Consider the following 21,552-nt stretch of genomic DNA (forward strand, 5'->3'; position numbering starts at 1 on the left):
ACATTATTTCAGTCATTAGGTTTTATCTTTAAGTTAGGACTTCTTTAGAGAACAGTCCATGGAAAGGAGTCATTCTGATTATAGGGGTAATTAAGTGGGGTAAATACGGTAATTAAGAGGGAAGGGAGGGTAAATGTTCAGGGTTGCTTTTCATCAGAATAGACAACAACATTGGGGCTTAGTGGGGAAGACAAGGCACATTTGGTCTGAAGCTAAAATCTTAATTCTAATCTTAACAGAGGTGACAACATTAAAAAGGGGGAAATTCATTCAACTGAAACATCATCTTAGCGTAGACACATAATAAAAGCAGGCACTATAGATAGGCTGGTACTATAACGTGTCAGTGCAGCTTAATACACTCCATGCATTGAAAAGGTCTGCGAAGACATGCACGGTCATAACAAGCTCAGACTCAGGGGGAGGAAGAGGAACTAAAAAACACACTGTAAAACTCACTCTGTAGCGTTAATTATAAAACTAAAGGGGAAATAATCGCTTTTGACTCATTTTGGGTTGCCAAAGTTAAGAAACTCAACCCACAGAGGCAATCATTTCAGTACGCTTGATCACACATGTCCTGTTTGCACCAGTTTTGCCCCTCCAATCCAGCACTTTCAGAGTTTCAGACATTGGGTCTCATTTAGAAAACATGAGCAAAATAAATTGTGTGCAAAGATTAAGAATGCAAAGATTAAGTAAGAATGGTTTTAGACAAAAATCATTCTGCTCATGCTTCATGAATGAGAACCATTGTGGGTGAAAGAATATAGTACGTCAATCTAATTTGGTGTACTGACCCTGTGGTCTTGGTCTTAACCTTGTTAAAGTCGTTGTGAATCATATTTTATGCATCAGGGCAGGCTTTTTATGGCTTATATACTATGATATAGTGAGAATATAAGGACATACTTGGGGAGGACAAGAAACACCTCAGTTTTATTTATATGGCCAAAAAGTAAGATGAAATTCTGATGGCTTGTAATGAATTAAATCTTTATAACAGTATAGTAGACTACTTATAAAATGCAGTAAAATATCGGTTGTTACTCTACATCTTCCAATAATATGTCTTAGCAAGATGCTGAAAAACTTGTTGTACACAATCTACTTCATGCCCTCTGTTGTCTGATAATAAATTGATTATAAAGTTTATACTTTTACAAATCTCTGTAATTTTTCATCATAGGGAGCAAAACATAATGCAATGCAACACAATGATGATTGAGAGATAATAAACGTTCCTCAAAAGTCTGGTGCATCATATTTGATACATTTTCACATGACTTTTATAAATGGTAAATGGATTGCATTTATATATTTATATTGTTTGTAGACAACCTACATGAACCACTGAGCCACTGCCACCCCAATAATAAGAGATAATGATCTATGGACAATCAATTAAAGCGAAGTTACTTCAGTCCAGTAAGTGTTCATCTTAAAGTATTACTAACAATGTATAGTTATTCTTACATTTACTTTATAAAAATTTCTAAAGATTTCTTAGCAAGAACACAACGTAAAGGGGGACGTTTTACTTAAAGCCTTTTAAAAGTATAAACTATCAATAAGACAATAGAAGCCATGTAGTAAAATGAGTACAACAGGTTTTTCAGCAAAGTTTTGATCGCATAGATAATTTAGAGGCCTTAGAAATTTGTGTATCAAATATGATACAGTAGGATTTATAGGGTTAAGACCACCCAGAATCAAATAAACATGGCCTTGTTGTGGGTCTCATAGCTTGGACCGACACGTCTTGGTCTGGGTCTTAATGGCTCCGTTAGTGGTCTGGATTTGGGTCTTGGGTATCTGATATTGTCTTCAACCCTGGTCTAAATAAAATAATGTATTCTGTTGTGGTTGTACTAAGGATTTGTTTCAGCTGTAGACCATTGTGTTAATGCAACTAACAATTAAAGCCAAGTTTTACAGGTTACGTTAGTCCTAAAGTATGTAAGTTTAATTCCCTTTTCCACAATCCCACCTCAATCATTTGTTTTTGATTGCATCAGGGGTCATGGGCTAAAAGGGGTGGATGGGGAGACAAAAATGAAACATCATGGATATGTAAGCCATTGGATATAAGTACAGAAACAATTCCAGTTAAGGTGGGATTAAGTAGGCACACATTAGAGGATGGACTCTAAATGCCCCCCTTTGTCAAGGAGGATGATGAAATATAAATTAATTGAGGTCAAATTCCGTCACATGAATCCAGTTTAGGAAATGAACTGAAGTACAGTTTGAATAGTTTGATGTGTGAATTTCTACAAATTTCTGAGTCTCAGTTGACTTCCTGAACAGATTAAAAATTGACCCCAACCTGCAGCCGTTATACAAAAAGAAAAGGAAGATAAGAGATGTATGAAGATCCCATCCGAACTACAGTCCAACAGATGCAAACCGCTGTACAGGGTGATGGCACAGGCCTCCAGGGGCTTGGACCCTCTGCGACGGACATGGAATCAAGTGCCATGAGCCTGACACTACAAAGAGTTCTTTCATCAAACGCCTCTATTCAGACTCCCCCCCTCACACACTGGCAGGACGACAGGCGCCCTGTGGCCCTTGTGTCCATGGGGATGGGATTTTTCTTGAGACTGAGAGAGCTCATCTTTTCATAATATAACCATTTAACATAATTATTTACATTGTGTTATTATACTGTATTCTTCTAAATTCCCATTTTAAGCTGTGTATCCCTCAATAATCTAATCCATAAAGAGCACTAAAGACACCATTTTAGGGAAAAAAAAACACCATTATGCTTTTTAGCATGATGCCTATCTACACATGAAACATGTAAAAAAAAAAAAAAAAAAAAAAAGAGTGTTATTCCTATAGACACTAGTCTTGTCAAACAGCTGTGAAGTCACAGTTATGAGTGCCAGTGTGTCGGGGGAGTTGATGAAATGCCTCCCCCCCTAGATGTGAGGTGCCATGCGGTAGCACAGCAGTCGTGCAGACAGAGAAGCTAACCTCAGAGTCCCCGGTCTAGAAACCCACCAGCATCCAGATGAGAAAAAGAGGACAGGGCACAGTCAGAGAGAGAACACCATTAACACTGTCACCTAAATCCTGTAAAACGCATCCGAAAAGCACTTGCACATAATACCAGTAATCACTGGCGTTTTGTGGCAGCAAGAATAAACTCAACGTCTTCAAAAAAACAAAAAAAACATGAAAGCACTGCACACTTTACCTTTTGATGTGGGGCTTGAGGCCAAATCAACCATTGGCTGTTGGTTTATTAACAATTTTAAGTTTTTGTTTTGAGAAGAAAAAACGGACTGAAAATCAGAGTTAATATTGTTAACTAAAACTAACTGAAGAAGTTTAAATAAAATATAAATATTAGATGAAAAACTTTAGAAATTAGAAATGTTGCCTTGGCAACTAAAATCAAATGTAGTCCAAAAATTACAAAAACTTAAATCAAAATAAATTAAATGTAAATATTTAAAAAAAAATACTAGAACGTAAACTAAAATTAAAATGCAAACTGATTAAAAAAAATCTACTTCAAAATATTATAATGGTATATAAATAATTCTAAAATAATGCTATTGTCAACACAACGCTTAAGTCAGTTTTTTTTTATCAAATACCCCCCTCCCCCCTTTCGCCCCCAAAAAACCCAAAAAACGAATCTATTATGTAAATATAAAAAAAAACAATATATAAATTATAAATGTGAATTTGCAGAACAGAAAAACTACTCGGACCACGTGATAATCAAATAATACGAAATAAATGATCAAATATGAAAGTCTATTTCCCATTTATTGACAGTAGGGCCTCACCTTGCTCATTTTACTCTTACTGTCAGCAGTGAGGAAGGACATATTGTTGATTTCATTCATCACCACAAAGTTTTGCTCCTCTCGCTTGAAATTCTGCATAGAGATAAAACCGAGAGAATGAGAAGAGAAGCGAGGTACATAGAATTGTAGGTTGTTGTGTTCAAATGTCATATGCTGTGGCTTCAATGAATGTGTTTATAATACTGATACTGTGTGTTTTTCTTTGTTTCGTTCAAATAGACATTTGTCTCTTACATGAGATTTGGACCAGAAGATGAAGACCTCGCCCACCATGCGGAACAGTTCCTCGGCATCTGGGTCGCGACACGTCAGCCATCTTGCTCTAAAACCCATGTGACATTTAAAATGTCAAGACAGCTAAAAACGATGCTATTAAAATAATCTACGTAGGAACCACAAAATACCTGTTGTTATCCACATAGCGGATGAGAAGAGGGTAAAGAGCATACAGGTCTCTACAGAGAACTGCAAATTCATCTCTAATAGTTCCTTCCTCCTCATCCCCCTCAGATTTCCCCTCCATACGCAGGTGCTCCTCCTCAGCCACTACTTTAGACGTTCGCTTCTTCAGCTTCTCCATGGTGGGAATGAAATGGGATTTGAGCATCTCTGGTTTGGCTCGGCTCACAATGGGCTGGGAGAACACTGGATCGAAACAAGGATATTATGTTGAAGATCAGGTTCAGTGCAAAATACAAGCCCAGACTTGAGAATTACAACTTCTCGTACCCGCAAGCCTCTTCATCCAGGAAGCTTCGTCAATTCCCAAGTTGTTGACCACAATTTTCATGATACTTCCCAGGAGCTGGTTGAGGTGATCGGAGGTGACGTCTGTACACAGCTTACCCTCCAATTCAGGAAAGTTCTCCACTCCTCTTTCCCACCAGCGGGGTAGGTAGTTACATAGCATGGGCAGGGTGACCTCGATCACATGCGGCATTTCAGTGTAGCGAGCCCCTGATTCAGCCAGGTCTCCAATCTCTTTCAATAATATGTCTAGCTCAGGAATGTCCAAACACAGCTCTTGGACATGGTTCGGAAGGCCCAGGACTGTAGATAAAAGGAAAAAAATGGAATAATAAAAATCAGATACAAATACAGAAACAGATTTATATACAGTACCATTCAAAAGTTTGGTCTCAGTAAGATATTTTAATGTTTTTGAGCAAGTTTCTTATGTTCACCAAGGCATAAAATGTAACTTATTCCTGTGATGGCAAAGCTGAAGTTTCAGCATCATTACTCCAGTCTTCAGTGTCACACGATCCTTCAGAAGTCATTTCTAATATGCTAATTTGGTGATCAAGAGACATTTCCTATCATTATCAATGTTGAAAACAGTTGCACTGCTTAATATTTTTGAGGAAACCATGATATTTATTTTCAGGATTCTTTAAGGAATAGAAAAATACAGTTTAAAATAACAGCATTTATTTGAAATAGAAAATGTTTGTAACATTATATATGTATTTTATTGAATGGAACTGTAGCTGAAAAGAGATGACTTACTAGTTCTTTCTCTGGGTGTCTTGGTAGTGTAGACTGAAAACGCATTATACTCATTAAGATTGGGCTCCAGGTAGGCCACAGGCATGGCTGCAGCAAGATGAGCAAGACATTCTCCAAGGGCTGGTCTATGCCTAATGCACATAAAAAGGAAAAATATAAAAAAAACCAACCCCACTGTCACATACATTTATACACACATACACAGACAAATACAAACCTCTCTGCATGAGGTGTTTTTACTGTACCAAGAGAGTAGATGCTACACATGATTCGGTAGCATGACATCTGCAAATCGTCCACTAATAGAGGCAAGACAGAGAGACGCAAATCAATTTATCTACGTCATTTTAAAATGAACGCATGATGATTTAGTTTTCAAAAAAGGTCCTTACGCATAACATCATCTCCAAATTGGTGCTGAGCGACATGGTCAAACAGCGAAGTGAGGACAGGGAGCAGAGCTGTTGTGGTGTAGTTAATATTCTGAGACACGCCTTTCACTGGCTGAGAGACAAAAGACACAGATGGACTCGTGCTATGTAAAAATAATGCAGGAAAAAAACACCTTGTGATATTAGCTTTACTAAAAGTTGCACCTGATTGCCTTTGGACACTTTGCCAAGTTTGAGGTTTTCCACCATCTTTTCAATGTCATCAGCTGCACTCTCAAAGAACGAACGCAGCCCTGCTTTTACGATCTCAGGCCCGGATTTCATCACAGTTCTGTTAAAGTCAGGGAAATACTTTTTTTTTTACAAAACAGGGGTGTCAAACTCAGTTCCTGGAGGGCCACTGTCCAGCAGAGTTTAGCTCCAATCACAATTAAACACACCTGAACCAGCTATTCAAGAGCTGTTCGAAATCACCCCCTATACCCTCATTCACTATTCCCTACATTACTCCACTAATATAGTCCCCTTGAAGAAATGAATGAAAACGAGTGACGGAATTAGGAAACTGAGTGTGCTGGAAGGGCTGCCGCTTTAGCATAGTTTGTGCTTGCTGTTTAATAATCATTTGAAACTTAGCAAACTGGCAGCTCCAACAGTAATGAAACAATTTATCTTGAACTCAGCCATGGAAACTAACATGTATAAACTTTAATTAAACAAAATAATAATTGATTAAAAATGAATTTATACCTGTATGATATTACGCTGTAGCCACATAGGACCAGTGGTTTGGAAAATGGATGGATTGATGATTTAGCTGCAGGTGCCATCTTGACCATCACAGTGCATTATGGGTATTCTCTAGCTGTTGAGCGTACATTGGTTGTACACTCGGTATTGCGGTGCATGCATTGTGGGATTGAACGAGTACACAATTGATTACATCCACTATGGTTTTGGACACCACAAAAACACTCTGTATTGCGGTGCATGCATTGTGGGATTGAACGAGTACACTTGATTACATCCACTATGGTTTTGGACACCACAAAAATGCCTGTCCCCTTAAACAGTGCCCTAATTAAGGGTATAGGGGATGCTTTCGGACACAGCCAAGGTCTTTAGGATTACTATAAACTTCCAGGCAAGCTGGTTGGAGCTACACTCTGGCCCTCCAGGAGTAGAGTTTGACACATTTGAGATACAACATACAACTGGTGTGCTACTGGTCTCTATTCTGATTGACAATTGACTTACCTGGCATCAAGTGAGCGTGCAAGGATATGAAGGCAGTTGACAATAGCAGGTGCATCCGTACCTATATATCACAAACAGATGGTATTACATCAAGGATAGATATTCACCTTTTTTTTAAACCATAAACACTGAGGTAAAGCACATTAGATGCTCTACTGAGTTAATGGAGAGAAACACACAAAAGAAAGGTAAAACACTCGAAATAAAAGTAATAAGAAAGTGGAAAGGAAAAGTGATGGAGGACAGCAGAGTACATCTTACCAAAGAGAAACACTCTGTGTCGCACCAGGGCAGACATCTTACAGAAGATACTGATACCAAATTAAAGGAAATCAAACAAACATAAGAATGAACGTGACAGAAAGAGGGAAAAGAAAGCAGGGTGAAATAAAAAGTTTTAAAAAATGTAATGTGAAAGAATATTGTATTTGACATTAACATCATATCAGACTGTTTAAGTGTTTGTGTGTTGTTACCTTGCAATCATCTCTTTTTCCTTGTTTGAGGCGTGTCCGCCACTGCCCAGGATTTTGGCCGGCGTGGAGAGGAAGTAGAGGCAGTGGTTTTTAAAATACTGATTTATCAAAGGTAGAAGAATCTGAGGAGGACAAAAATATTTCACACACATTATTTACAGTCCTGATCAAACGTTAAATGCTAAAAGATTTCTTGGGATTATAGACCACCTTGGCAAAGAACTTAATCTCTTGTTCGTGCGGCGACTTTTCCACACGGCCACTGCTCACAACTGCCTCTGTAAACACAAATGTCGCAGAAAATGTGGTTAATCTCAGTTCATCCATAAATTCATGGAATACAAATGAATGCAGTTTTACCAAGATGTGCTATGAACTCCTGGGCAATGTCCATCCACTTTAGCAGCTTCTGTAGGAAGCCATAGGTAAAACGCTTCTCAATAGATGAAATGTCACTTTCCATATCTTTGAGCCCCCTGGACAGAGAGATTTTAGACAATCACAATTATAGCAATTACATTATTTTGGAGTATATATATGGGTTTCAGTGGCTCCTGTACCTTGTCACAGCATATCCATGGAGCTGCAGAAACTTGAGCAGCTCATATGCTTTCTCCCTATCTCGTGCCTTTTCTTTAGCTGTCAGTGTGTCATAAGGCACAAGCAAAGGGTGTGTCCCTCCACCTAAGTACAAACACATCAAGAGAGATGTTGAAAAACTAAAATGAACTCCAGGAAAATCATTTTAAAAAAGGCTGTTTATTGGTCAGACATTGGAGAGAGGCTAACCTTTTGATTGTAACTCCATTTTCTTCTTGCGGCCCCAGGTGTTATGGTAGTTTTCTGCAAGCTGTTCTGCCATGGACTAGAAAATGCAGTGTGCTGTTAGCCATGGTGCTTTCAATTGTATTGAATTGGTGATGTTGAACTAATTGGGATTGTGCTCTTTCTCTCAATCATTGTGTACCTGTAGCTCTCTGGACAGTGTCATGCCTGAGATGTCAATGGGCTGAGGGCTATAGCCATGACTGGGGTCATAGGTCGCCTATGAAAAGAAATTGTAAAAACACTGCATTTGTGAATTATGATATCATACTCGTATTTAGAGTATCAGTAATAAATGCAATTTGTTGTTTAATATGTGAAACAAGTCACAAAACTTAATGTTGAGTTTTAGATACAGCAGTATGCAGTTAGTATCAAGTTAGTATCTCAATATATTTTCCACTCTATCCTTTATTATCTCTATCCTCCCTTACCTGTGCAGTCTGTGAGATCTTGCGTGCTGTCTTCTCTGTTTTCTCGTCATCTCCATCTCTGGCTTTGTCCAATGTCCACTCCCAGGCAATCATGGCTTTCACAGACTCTTTAATAGGCCAGCGGTAGATTTCTTTATCCTAATGCAAATATTATTACATTAAAACATATGATATAGGTCACTTACAAATAACCAAATAGCACTATGGAGTCTGAGAGAGTGAAAATGTAATATATGATGTCTGTTACCTTTTCAGAGAATGTTTTGTAAGGCCTGAGCATGGGATGAGTCTTGGCATTTTCATCCAACACCTCACCAAAAGTCCAGTTGTTTTGGATCTGGTGGATTAAAAGGCACTGGTAAAACTCTAATGCAAATAAATAAATAAAACACTACCAGCCACCTAACAGATAGATTGATAGACAGATAGATAGATAGATGATAGATGGATAGATAGACAGATAGATAGAATAATATATACCTTTTCAAAAGCCCATCTGTCATGTGTGTATTCTGCATATCTGTTGATGAAACCATCCAACTTCTCAGGAATGATAGTGCTATAAAAAAGAGAGAATCACAACAGCACAAGTAATAAAATATTTGACTTTTTGACAATTTGATTAATCTCACTAAACAGAATTAAATAAATAAATATACTTAGTGGTATCAACAGGTTTGGGGTCAAAGTTGCCCTCAGCATCAACAGAAGCCTTTTTCTCTGTTTTGGAGGAGTAGCTGGCATCTACATAATCGGGAGGAATTGCTCCAGCGATCGCACATATGCAAGGCATAGCAATTTTGAATAGCTCTGCATCAAATTTCTGTTGGTGGACACAAATTAAAAAGCTATTTATTATGTTATTCTGTCATTTGAATGCATTTTGGGGACAGAATAACACTAATACTCTCTCAAACAGCTCAGTACAAGCCCACCTTGTGAGCCAGAGATTCAAAAATTCCCCAGAAGAGTTTACGAGTGAGATGAAGCTCTTCCTCTGATGATACGCCAAAGTTAGCCCAGCCATTGGGCAAACAATAATATTTCCAACAACGCTCATAATGATTAGTAAGCAGCTGCAAAATAATGAGAGACAGATGAGATGACTATAGCAACCAGCTTAAATTCATTGTACTGACGTGTAATGATATAATCCCATACCTTAAGGGGCATTTTAGCATACTCATTCAGAATCGGCACGTCAAATACCAGCCGCCTGAGGAGGTGCTGAAGCATGGAAGGACGCAGGTACCTGTAAAACAATAAGCAACCCCAAAATGAATTTTGAATGCATATTTGTTTTATTGGCGTTTGTTGTATCGCACAATTATTGCTGGGTAAGTTACTCTAAAAAAGTAATTAATTTATAGCTACTAATTACATCTTCAACAGTGTAATTAGAATACTGTACTAATTACTTTACTTTTTAAAGGGAAAAGTAATTAAATTACAGTAATTAATTACTTAGTAATGAATTACACCCAACACTGCACACAAGTTACCTGCACAAAGACATGAGACATTCCTCGATAACATCTCTTTGAGCTTTGGTAAAAGAGCGTCCTCGGGACAGCCTGTAGATGGTGTGAAGCATAGAGTCGATCATGATGGCGCGGTGGTCCGTCCCGGCGAACAAAGGAGCACATTTAGTGATGAGAGGCAGCACAGCGGAGCACAGGTAACGGTTCAGAGCAAGGGCCATTTCTGTAGTGCTGAACGCAGCCTTAGAGGAAAAACAGGATAATAATTGTGACGGTACAGCAGATAGTTATGTAAAGAGAAAAGGAAACAATGAAAGCCAGACTTGAACCAGCATTTTCCATGTGAGCACCATCATTTGAATGCGGTCACAGACAGCATTTTTGTTAGTGAAGAATGATACAGAAGACATCTTACTGTGTCTAAGGAAGCTGCTGCTCTCATGTCAGGCAGGAAGCCCACTTCTAGTACATGCAACAGGAAGTCCTGGTTGTCGATGCCGTAAACTCTGTCCAGGAACAGGACCATTGGTGCTTTATGATCAGGCACGAAACTAGCAGACATCTTTGGTTCAATGACGCTGTTATCTGAAATATAATGAGCGTAGTAAGATAGGAAGTGTGAGAAAATTAAGGATTTAAGCTTCCATCTACAAACTCTTTACTTGCTACTGTGGTGGAAATTTTAAACAATATAAAACTAACCAGGTTAGACTAACATCTAACCTTATTTAACATCTAACATTTAAACAGAATGTACTGTACGAAACCAATGGAAAAAACTTATGACTTTGAGTGTGTGCGTGTGTGTGTATAAATAACAAATATGGGAAATGAAACTAGACAGTCTAAATTTGAAACCTTGTGATAAATTTGAAACCTTGTGATTATGAAGTAATGAAGAACCAATCAAATTGTAGGGAAATTATATAATGTATCATGTCATTTTGCCATACCTCCCTATTCTATAAAAACTGTTGTATTTGTGTTTACTGGTGGGATTCTCAATGGGATTTGTCTGAGATCCACCGGCCATGCTTATTGCTTCTTTTTGGGAGATTCTCTGAGTACTGCTCGAGAACTCCCGGCTGTAATAAAGAGCATTTAAAGGACAATTACTCAAGTCTGTCTGTCATTAAAGCTGCGCAGCAAGAGAACAAGTTAGATTATCGGCTCTGGACGCTGTAGTCGACTGGAGACCCGCTGGAGTATAGGATTTAGACGGATGCTGTAGTCGACTGGAGACTCGCTGAAGTATAGTTAGGGAGCGGATGCTGTAGTCGACTGGAGACTCGCTGCTGTGTGAACGTAGCTAACGTCAATTATATTTAGACGCGCTAGCGTATAAGTTATACTAGAATAGTTAGTCTTAGGGAGCCAAATCTAAAATAGTTAGGTTTGAGGATAAAAAATCCACAACACTACCTTTTCCAAAAGCAGGTATCTGGACTGGCAAGCTGATCACACCAACAAGATCTTCAATGGGCACAAGAGACCTAAGAATGGCCCTGATTCTCAAAGCCTCACCTTTACCAGCCTGGATCAACTATACAAACAGACAGGAAGTGTGAGATGTTCAATCAAGTCAGATCTCTCATTGAGTCCCACTCAAGCAGTTACATAGAGTACAAACACACTTACGTGCATTTCAGGAGCACAGCGACCCAGCAAATCAATAAGAGCTGAGTAAAAGGACATGATGGCATTTCCCAGGTGAACTCTGTTTTCCTCATGCTGCTCCTCACCTCCAAACCTGACACATCATGAACAAGAAACACTCAAAAATCTCTCTACACACCACTGTAAAACCAAACAGTGATAATTGAGTTAACATGTTATTTTCCCTCTACACTATTCACTTCGCACAAGGTGCTTCCGTGTGTGAAAATGTTAGCGCGTGTGCAGGTTGTTGGCTGTGTGGGTGGCGGTAATGGTGGATATATGAAACTGGTGGAAGCACTGATCAGGATAAAATGTCTTTAATATACCAGACGGTAATCTAGTACAGAGATGCTTTGCCCTTACATTGGGAAGCGTCTGTCTTTTTTAACAGTGGGTCCATCTCTTGCAGGATCTTCTGAGATCTTAATGGCCTCTTCAATAGCAGCAAGCAGACCATTGCCCCCTTCTCCTCTCAGTGCAGGACCAAAACACTCAGGCCTCCTGATCAGCAGCCGGACCACCACGTTAGCATTCTCCTCCACGCTCTCTCCTGAAAGCAGAACATTATACAAAACTTTTAATTTAATTGTATATTTTTTTTATTATTTATTTTGTTTTTATTTTTCTCATGTCAACATTATTTGCACTTCGCACACTAACAAACTACATTTTATGTATAATACTGTATACTTTCCTTTGTCCAGTTAGACACAATCATAATCACATCATAAATACAAACCATTAACAAATACAGCAAAGCGCAAGAAATCCAGATATTTCTCTCCTCCACATGGATTCCACCCAATATCAGGGTAACCTTTTGATAAGAGCATGGGGCAGCTCTGCAGGCCACAACCAGCCAAGTACTTCACCACCTGCACAAACAGAGAGACAAACAGATTTTTGTAGGAGCCACAAAAACTGGTCACAAAGATTTACATCTGTACTTTAGGATGACGCACCATCTCCAAGTCTTGCTCTTGGAGAGCCAGAGCAAGTTCATTGTTATCGATACAGGATGCAGCAGCAACATCAAGGGGAGTAGAGCCACGCATTCCTGAAACAGTGATCACTGGTTGATTGATACAACACTCAATAATATACATTTATAGCTGAGTTTTAATGTAATTTAATTTTAACTAGGCTAAACATAAATGTACATTCTGTAGATGAAAAGTTATCAAAAAGGAAAGTGGGTTTCTTTAAGAATCAGGCTTTACCCAGCCCAATCCCACTGTTCTGCAGGAGGTAGCCCAGATGATCAAACATTGAACGCTGATTCTGTCTGCTGATACGACAGAAATAACACAGGAAACGACAGCAGTTGGTCACCATTCGAGGGAATCTGATCTCCTGCCCAGAGCAAATGCGAATCAAATTAAATCTTTAAAACCAATTGATTCTTCAAATGTTTGAACATTGCATAAATGTGTTAAAAATATAAACTGTGTACCTTTGAATCGCCACCTCCAAGTACGTTCACCATAACCTCCATGACTGTCTCATGCATTCCCAGAGCTCTCATCAGGTTGGGGTGCTGGTAGAATACCCTGTTGCTCATAATATTTCTGAAAGAGAAACAGAGGATGGTTGCAACTCTTGGGTGGTGGAAATTTCTCACAGTGTATCTATTGCAGTTGCAATTATTGGTACCATTTGAAGTTAAAGGACTTTTTAAGGGTGCGATCATGCACTCACCCAATACTTTGGATCATCAGCCTCTCCTCTTCTGGCCCCATCTGAACAATGAGCAGGGATCGGATCTGCCCCAGACACTCCAGTAGCTCCATTGTGTCTTGCACAGACACAGCGTTGATAGTGTAGGCTTTGGGCAACGCTCGGATCAGCTCACCCAGGGCATCATACTGCCGGTGTAGCAGACTGAACATGAGCCTCACCAGCTCAGGGTTCTGAATGAAAGACTCCTGAGCCCAGTGGATCATCGTGTGGGAGATCAACTCCTGCAGAGTACCTGTGACACAAGAGCAGATGTTCATGTAATTATGGTAGGGGAAAACAAGATGTCACACGGAAGTCTAATACAAAGTAAAAAAATAAATCTTTTACTGGGTTTTTTGTCTTCTTCAGGTTCAGGCTCTGCCTCCGGCTTCTTGCGTAAGCTCCTAACTTTCTCCACCAGTCTCAAGAGGCGCCCACGGAGAGAGGTGTCCACCACCTCTTCTTGCTCCTCCTCTTCAATATGTACACCTATGACAGAGAAGGAGAATCCATATGACTCCAGTCCTTGCATTGGGTCTCATTCAAGAAACACGAGCAGAACGAATTTGTGTAAATCGTGTGTAAAGTGGTTCTGGCGTAAATTTGCGGATTCATTAAAATGTTCGTATTTTCCAAATGTTAGTTGGTACACAAGAAATCTACACCTGCTCCCAGCCACACGTAAATAGTGCGCTTAACACCCGAACGTTTTGCTCATTAATAAGGCTGCATTTTAATTCACCTTAATCGGGTACATATTTGCACAGCATTTTGAAAAAATATTATATATAGTAATTACATACGGTTTTTCTTATTATGAGAGCCAGTAATAGCATCTGCGATGGTGGTCCTTCTCCAGTTTGAATACTATTTTTCCGAAGTGAACTAATTCATTTTTTGCTCTCAAGCTTAATGTCGAACCATTTTCTTCTCACTTCTGGGAATGTTCGATTAACAGATGAAACTCCATTAACTGCATCTGTAATATGCTGCCAAGCTTCCTTTTTTCTTAGGACCCGATACACCACTATGTACGCTTGAAAATAAAATGTGGCGTTTTGAATGAACTTCTGATAATAAAACTTAAATTTCTGCATCTGAGAATTTTTTTTTTTCATTCGCATTCATTTCATGCGCAATATGATGCCCATATATAGTTGTCAGTCGGATTTAATGGGCGGGATTTATGGTAATTGAGAATGAACGTGCACGCGCATCCAATTTACGACTGATTGGAATTCATTAACACACACACACATTTCACTATCACATCTGACGTTTACGAAGTATTTGTGAATCAGGAGAAGAGTTTTCGGGAAGGTCTCTTTACGCGCAAATCACTCGCATAATTACTCGTATATTTACGAATGTTTCATGAATGAGACCCATTATGCTTGAGAACAGTGACTCCTAAGATGTACCTCGTCTTTCTAAGGTTGAAAAAAATGCATATGGAAACAGGAGTGGCATGCTAACAGGAATAAACATGGACTGTAATGATACTGGTCTTCGTATTAAACAGTGACAGTATGTTCTTTGAAAAGATTTCCGTTTGCACGGTTAAACAGACCACAGTGACCCAAAAGGTCATGGTGAAATGTCATCAGGCCATTCCGGACATCCTGAGGAACGGGGCTATCTTCATCCTCTGGACAATTCTTAAAGTTCATCAACATGTTCACCTGAATATACAGAGTTTATACAATATTAGCTATAAAAAGTATATATATATATGTGTGTGTGTGTGTGTGTGTGTGTGTATACATTCACACATGTATAGCGGCTGTACAGTACCTGTTCCTGTGGAGGGGACCGGAATTCGCGAGTCTTGCGGGCTGTTTCTGCAGCACTCATCGTAAAGGCCTGCATGAGCTCATTATATCGCTGTCTCTGATTGGTCTGCACCTGGTTGACAAACCTGTCTGAGAAAGCAATGATGGCTTCCACTCTGTGACGCAGCTCACAGTCACAGAAATATTGCAGAAGAGTACACATCTAAGGATGAGGAAGACACAAAGTGAGTCAAAAGGTCAAAAAGCGAGACAAAAAGTAACACATGAAAGTCTTCAATCAGCAGTACTTCACCTGAAGTTTAACAGACTCAGGAAGCTTCATGTGCAGCAGTCCCTCTCCCACATCCTCCTCTTCCTTCACTTCTGCCTCAGCTGCACCAGTTTCTTTCTCAGCTTCTCCATCTGTCGCTTTCTCTCTGTCCGTTTTTTCCGCAGCATGTTCGTCCTCCTTCCCTTCTTTTCCTGCCTGCTCATATTCCTCGTCCTCCTCAGGTTCAAGCTCATCCTCCTCAAGATCTTCTTCCTCATCCTCTCCCATGCCTTCATCCAACAGCTCTCCCTCATTTTCTACATGTTCCGCTTTCTCTTTTACCTCTATTCCTTCCTCTTTGCTGACCAGTTGTTCAGTATCTCCAATTTTGGTGGCCTCCAGTTCTTCAGCCTGGCTCTCTCCATCACTGAAGACGGATGGTTCGATCAGCTTCAGGATGTGCTTAACGTCGTTGTCATCAAACACGCCCATTATGAGCAAGGTGCTGATTAGCTTCAGGATGGGCACGAAGTGGAACTCAACGCTGCCCCCTACGGGATCCCGTATGGCCTGTCCACCGTCCTGCACGGCTTCAGTAAGCATGTTGAGGGCATGGTCCTTAAGCATCTAAAGTACAGAAAGAGAAGAGTCAGCAACAGATAAATTAAAATGCCAATTTTGTGGCAGTTTTCACAAACAATCAGTGTTATTTTAGTATCATTGAGATCCTATTATAGTTTTTAATCATATTTTGAATTATTTTTTATATTTAAATTTTCTTTTTTCCAGTTATCAAATGTAATTAAAGTTTTGTTAATTTTGTCATTTTCATTTATTTTTTATTTCAGTTTTAGTTTGAATTTTTTAGTACAGCAAGTTAAACTAAATAAAAATAAGAAATGCTGGCTGGCAACAAACTAAAAAAAAATAAGTTTAGGTTTTTAATATTTTATTTTGTTTCAGTTCAAATTTATTTAATTTCACACAGCAAAATTAGTTTTTTTATGATTTTAGCTTTAGTTATAGAACCCTGGCCTCTATCTCATTTCCTCCACCTACCTGTAGAGGTAAGATGGGGCTGAGAGTGTAGAGGTCTGCATTAGTGCCCACAAACCCAGTTGGGGCAAAGTGAAGTTTGGGGCGCAGGCAGGTGGTGAGCCCGACCCCAGGTAGCGCATGGGCCTTCTCAGCGTCTGAATAGAGGGTGATGCTACGCGTCTCGTCCGTCATGGGCACAATGAACTCCTTATTGGTCATGAGACGGTTGCGCTTGGCAGACTCCAGGTGCATGGAGATGAGCAGGTCGTAGTATCCGCTGCGGATGGGGCCGGGCAGGTAGGTGTTCTCGATGGCATAAAAGAGCTGCGATTCGTCCACGTGGCTGCAGAGGGCGTGTGCGACGCGGTTGTTGCCCAGTGCGCAAACTGAACCATACAGTTTAAGAGTGTGGTAATGAAATTTCATTAGGTCGGTGTGCTCCGACAGTTCCAGGATGTCAATGCACCTGGAAAAGAGGAAGTGATATCAAATTCTGCCACTTGTTTAATCCATTACATTTTTCATTGTACACTGAATTTATTTATTTCAAAGGATCAAGGAAAGTTTTTCAAATTTCTAATGAAATAAGCGGGTAATATATGCATACTAATGTAATACCTGCTTTCTTCTGGAATGTGCAGCGCCATCATAACGAGAGGTTCCATGCATTGTACCTTCCAGCCCTGCCTCTCACTCACACGGCCAGTTTCAGGGTCCAGAAAGTGATTAGGCATCCTGCTCCATATGACAGGTGTCAACATCTGGACATCTAACCTGGGAGGACACTGAGGGACCGGGTTCTTATGGTCGCTGCGGAACATGGCCGCAGAGATGGGCATAATGTTCTGGATAAAGTGCGGTAAAAGAAGAATATGAATAAAGAACATTTTATGTCACAAAAAAGGAGGCAACTTTAGCACTAAGATAGGGACCTTTAGTTTGCCGAGTTCCACCTGTATCATGTTCTGGCTAGATGGCAAACAAAACACAGCAGGGAAGAGCTTAGTGTTGGGTTCCACCTGAAACACAGAGAAACAGCTTAATTTCACATTAAATAGACATAAATTATGGTGATTAAGTATTTTTAATTCCCTTTAGGAAATTAAAGAAGTCAAATGTTTTAAATATTGGAATTAATGAGTTTTCTATAATAATAATACATAATAATTTAAAGGCAAACAGAATTATTTTATTTAGGAGTTTACATAATTGGTCATTTGTTGAATGTGCTAAATAAAAATATATAATACATACATATTATATATTTATTATATATTATTGTGTTTTGATTGTTTCTTGGTTGTTATATTGCTTAGGTCCTGCAAATACGTGCTGCTAAACAGCTATTAGCTAGAAGCATAAATATAAACTCAGCAAAAAAATAAACTTTCCCCTTTTCAGGATATTTGAAATAAATTTTGTAAAATCCAAATAAGCTTTACAGATCTTAATTGGAAAAAGGGTTTAAACAATGTTTTCCATGCTTGTTCAATGAGCCATAAACAACTATTGCACATGAATCTTTAGACACTAACAATTTACAGGTGGTAGATAATAAAGGGTAAGTTACAATAACTTGTAAAGAGACACTTAAGATACCTTTCTACTGACGCTAAAAAAAACAACAGAAGAAAGATGCCCAGGAACATGCTATAGTCCTGCTGCAGGAGGCATGAGGACTGCAGATGTGAACAGAGCAATAAACTACAGTGTCCGTAATGTAAGATGCCTAAGACAGTGTTACAGGGAGACAAGAAGAACTTGTTCGAGAACTTGCAAGTTCTTTGGTGGAAGAGTGGAGTAATATCTCACAGAAAGAACTGCTGTAGTCCATGAGGATGAGATGGACTGTAGTATTTAAAGCAGCTGGTGCCCCACCAGATACTGGCTGCTACTTTGATATATATAAAAGCAGTTGAAAGTGAGAGGACATTTCATTTTTGCTGAGTTTATAAAGCATCTGCTGCTCAATACTGTACTACACTACTAACCATCTAGGAGCACCCTAGCTATGTGTTAAAAATCACTTGAAACACTACTGCAACCATGTAGTCATTGCACCCTGGTAAACAAACACACCCCACTATTTACTTTTTCCAGTCACATTTTCAAATCAGAAAATGTAAAAATCTACTGCAAACTTACCTAGTTCCTTATGTACTGTTCAGTTAGAGGAAACAAGTGAAACCTAATTCACTCTGGCCACTTTATCTTACCTGGTAAAAAGCGTGGATCTCTTTGCCATTGGCTGTAAAGGTCATCAGTCCTGTGTCCAGGTCCACCAAGCAGCCAATCACAAAGTCCTCCTGGCTGATGCGTGTTTGCTGTGAGCTGCTAAATTCTCCTCCCCACACCATGTAGCAGTTGCTGCGTTTTACACTGAGGAAAGCAGAAAAAGAGACCGGGTTGTGCTGAAACATGTAAAGTAACCTCCACCATGACTTATTAAGGGGAATTTAAGGATATAAAATGGATAAAGTTAAGCCTTACTAGTCATATTCTGGCGAAAAATGCACTAAAATATGTAGCAGTATGAAGCTATATACTAAAGTTACCTTAAGTTAAGTTACCTGTCATGAATGTTGCCTTTATCGTCCCCAACCGTAACAGTTACATTTCTGACTTTACAAAGATCAAAGTGTGGATCGTACAGGTGGTAGTCAGGAGTGACCCAGCCTACCCATACTCCACTGGGCTCCTGTCCGGCAAATACTCGGACTGAATAATAATACTGTTGGGATGAAAAGAAGGATTCTCTTTACAGGACAACATTATCATGCATCAACACATTATTTAGATGAAATTCTGCTTACACAGATATTTAGTAAGGGAAAAATTGTAAAAGTTTTATCCATACTGTAGTTGTGTTTGAGATAATATCAGCATCGTCTCGATCATCTGGGACAACATCCTCCATCAGACGAGGCACCGTTGGAACCACCGGTGGTGGGGTAAATGCTGCCTTCTTCGCCTTGGAAAAAAACCTGGAAATCACAGATATTTTGTCATTTCTGAATCAGAAGACAAGATTACAGATACAATCTCGCATCTATCTTCTCTCACCCTCTCTTTTTGCTCTTCTCTGTGGTGGTGTCCTTCTCATTTTCACCCTCTTTGCTGCCAGGAAGCTCTTTAGGGACTGAAGGCTCTTTTTCTTTCTCATCTTGCTCCTTACGAGTGGCTGACTTCTTCAGAAGCTCAAACTCAGATTCGGGGTCCACCTCAAGAGCTTCATCCTCAGGGATAGTGAGGGTTCGGGTGAGGGGTGAAGCTCCCACTGGCACTTTGAAGGTTTCGTGAAATTCTATGGGCATGCTGAGTCTAAAGAACAGAAGGTCCGTGTTGGCATTCTGAGATCCAAATGTCCTATGAGTCAGTTTCAGACAGGGGGCGCTATCCACTGTTCCATCCACACGGCACACCTATTGAAGCAATCAAAAAACAAAAAAAGAGGCCTGAGACGGGTTTATTGATATTTTGAATTAGCTTTTATTTGTATATCTTCAGGTTTCATTAAAATTTTAGTACGTTTGGTAATGTGCTTTTTTCATTTTTATTAGTTTTTTAATATTTCTGTTAATTTATTTTGGTAACACTTTAGTAAATTATGCAACTAACCCTAAGCCAAACCCTAACTCTATAGTAAGCACATGTAGTTAATTAATATTACTCCGTACTATTTGAGTAAGTACAATGAAACTACGACACCATAAAATAAAGTGCAACCTTTATTTTTATTTCAGTTTTAGTCATTTTAGTACTAGGACTTATTTATTTACTTAGTAGCCAAGGCAGATTAGCATGCATTTATAAGGGATTTTCAGTGTGTTTTTACCTCAATATGAGGATGGTCCATTGGTACAGGCACAAACTGGGGCAAGCTTTTGCTGAACCACATGGTAATATCTCTCTTCATGTTGATGGCGAAGGGCTCGAAACCTTCCTGCAGTCCACAGATTGTGAAGTAACGCAGGCTGCTCACATTCTGCCCAAGGTTGATACGGCCCACCTGGGACATTCCCAGACTGCATACAGGGATGAAGCCTGGTCAGGAGAACAGACATATTATTACTTCTTTGGAACCGTCTTCCTGTAGACATTAAGACCTCTCCTACTGTCTCTATTTTTAAATCCAGACTAAAAACAAAACTTTTCTATGATGCTTTCTATTAACCCTCTCTTGTACCTGTGGTCTGTAAGGTTTTTATTTTAAGCTCTCAATTTTGTGTATTATGTTCCCTGTGATTTAACATGTTTTTATTGCTAATGTTATTGTGTAATTGCTATTATGTAAAGCACATTGGGTTACCATTCTGTGTATGAAATGGGCTATATCAATAAACCTGAACCTAAATGTCACAGCCAACTAACATCTCAATATCATTCCTCTTCGTGACTCTCACCTTCTCCGATCTCAATGTCTTTGAAGGCCATCTCAGATCCAGAGTCACTGATGAGCATCTCTCCATTCAGAGTAAACATGATGTTCTGCTCTGGCAGGTCGATCATGCAGCCCACAACGTCACCAGACAGCCACTGCCGGCCAAATGGCTCATTCCCTATGTGCCAACGCTGAGACTATGGGTAAAAATCAGTAAATTATATTATACAGTACTGTTTTGATAAAAAAAAAAAAAAATGCATTTGAAAAAAAAAAGAGATTTTACTCAACATAAAAATGATCAACATTAAAATAAACATTTATTACAAAAGATTTCAAATAAATGCTGTTCTGAATTTTTTCTGGAAAAAAAAAATCCTGGAAAATAATGTTTCCCACAAAATAATACACAGCACATCCGTTTTCAACATTAATAATAAGAAATGTGGGCGGTGTGATGCTAAGCAAAACTAATACTTGTCAATCTTCTAATGAATATCATAAAGAC

At 39.2% G+C, this 21,552-nt stretch overlaps 1 protein-coding gene across 4 annotated transcripts in view; it reads right to left on the reverse strand.

Moving 5' to 3' along the window:
• ryr1a (ryanodine receptor 1a (skeletal)) overlaps nucleotides 1-21,552 on the reverse strand; it is a 56,055-nt gene that overhangs the window by 22,677 nt on the left and 11,826 nt on the right. For 2 of the 4 annotated variants that reach the window (XM_056271491.1, XM_056271489.1), the window contains 46 exons: nucleotides 21,067-21,241; nucleotides 20,499-20,707; nucleotides 19,727-20,085; nucleotides 19,521-19,647; nucleotides 19,234-19,394; nucleotides 18,880-19,042; nucleotides 17,596-17,682; nucleotides 17,282-17,508; nucleotides 16,685-17,129; nucleotides 15,668-16,252; nucleotides 15,377-15,577; nucleotides 15,153-15,264; nucleotides 13,931-14,071; nucleotides 13,562-13,835; nucleotides 13,317-13,431; nucleotides 13,084-13,216; nucleotides 12,826-12,920; nucleotides 12,603-12,738; nucleotides 12,227-12,413; nucleotides 11,843-11,954; nucleotides 11,627-11,747; nucleotides 10,620-10,789; nucleotides 10,226-10,446; nucleotides 9,885-9,975; nucleotides 9,659-9,799; nucleotides 9,383-9,546; nucleotides 9,204-9,282; nucleotides 8,971-9,060; nucleotides 8,724-8,861; nucleotides 8,432-8,509; nucleotides 8,254-8,329; nucleotides 8,025-8,148; nucleotides 7,825-7,940; nucleotides 7,675-7,742; nucleotides 7,465-7,586; nucleotides 7,250-7,299; nucleotides 6,989-7,049; nucleotides 5,936-6,062; nucleotides 5,732-5,843; nucleotides 5,557-5,638; nucleotides 5,340-5,470; nucleotides 4,560-4,880; nucleotides 4,235-4,475; nucleotides 4,065-4,152; nucleotides 3,810-3,902; nucleotides 2,986-3,000 (listed from right to left, as the gene is read on the reverse strand). In XM_056271491.1, coding sequence (XP_056127466.1) covers nucleotides 2,986-3,000; nucleotides 3,810-3,902; nucleotides 4,065-4,152; nucleotides 4,235-4,475; nucleotides 4,560-4,880; nucleotides 5,340-5,470; nucleotides 5,557-5,638; nucleotides 5,732-5,843; nucleotides 5,936-6,062; nucleotides 6,989-7,049; nucleotides 7,250-7,299; nucleotides 7,465-7,586; nucleotides 7,675-7,742; nucleotides 7,825-7,940; nucleotides 8,025-8,148; nucleotides 8,254-8,329; nucleotides 8,432-8,509; nucleotides 8,724-8,861; nucleotides 8,971-9,060; nucleotides 9,204-9,282; nucleotides 9,383-9,546; nucleotides 9,659-9,799; nucleotides 9,885-9,975; nucleotides 10,226-10,446; nucleotides 10,620-10,789; nucleotides 11,627-11,747; nucleotides 11,843-11,954; nucleotides 12,227-12,413; nucleotides 12,603-12,738; nucleotides 12,826-12,920; nucleotides 13,084-13,216; nucleotides 13,317-13,431; nucleotides 13,562-13,835; nucleotides 13,931-14,071; nucleotides 15,153-15,264; nucleotides 15,377-15,577; nucleotides 15,668-16,252; nucleotides 16,685-17,129; nucleotides 17,282-17,508; nucleotides 17,596-17,682; nucleotides 18,880-19,042; nucleotides 19,234-19,394; nucleotides 19,521-19,647; nucleotides 19,727-20,085; nucleotides 20,499-20,707; nucleotides 21,067-21,241 — 7,164 coding nt within the window. The remainder of the gene's footprint in view (nucleotides 1-2,985; nucleotides 3,001-3,809; nucleotides 3,903-4,064; nucleotides 4,153-4,234; nucleotides 4,476-4,559; nucleotides 4,881-5,339; nucleotides 5,471-5,556; nucleotides 5,639-5,731; nucleotides 5,844-5,935; nucleotides 6,063-6,988; nucleotides 7,050-7,249; nucleotides 7,300-7,464; nucleotides 7,587-7,674; nucleotides 7,743-7,824; nucleotides 7,941-8,024; nucleotides 8,149-8,253; nucleotides 8,330-8,431; nucleotides 8,510-8,723; nucleotides 8,862-8,970; nucleotides 9,061-9,203; nucleotides 9,283-9,382; nucleotides 9,547-9,658; nucleotides 9,800-9,884; nucleotides 9,976-10,225; nucleotides 10,447-10,619; nucleotides 10,790-11,626; nucleotides 11,748-11,842; nucleotides 11,955-12,226; nucleotides 12,414-12,602; nucleotides 12,739-12,825; nucleotides 12,921-13,083; nucleotides 13,217-13,316; nucleotides 13,432-13,561; nucleotides 13,836-13,930; nucleotides 14,072-15,152; nucleotides 15,265-15,376; nucleotides 15,578-15,667; nucleotides 16,253-16,684; nucleotides 17,130-17,281; nucleotides 17,509-17,595; nucleotides 17,683-18,879; nucleotides 19,043-19,233; nucleotides 19,395-19,520; nucleotides 19,648-19,726; nucleotides 20,086-20,498; nucleotides 20,708-21,066; nucleotides 21,242-21,552) is intronic. The other 2 variants (XM_056271490.1, XM_056271488.1) reach the window with 1 other exon arrangement.

Source organism: Rhinichthys klamathensis, unplaced genomic scaffold (assembly GCF_029890125.1).
Source record: "Rhinichthys klamathensis goyatoka isolate OS25496 unplaced genomic scaffold, OSU_Roscu_1.1 h1tg000321l_1, whole genome shotgun sequence".
NCBI classification, from domain to species: Eukaryota; Metazoa; Chordata; class Actinopteri; order Cypriniformes; family Leuciscidae; genus Rhinichthys; species Rhinichthys klamathensis.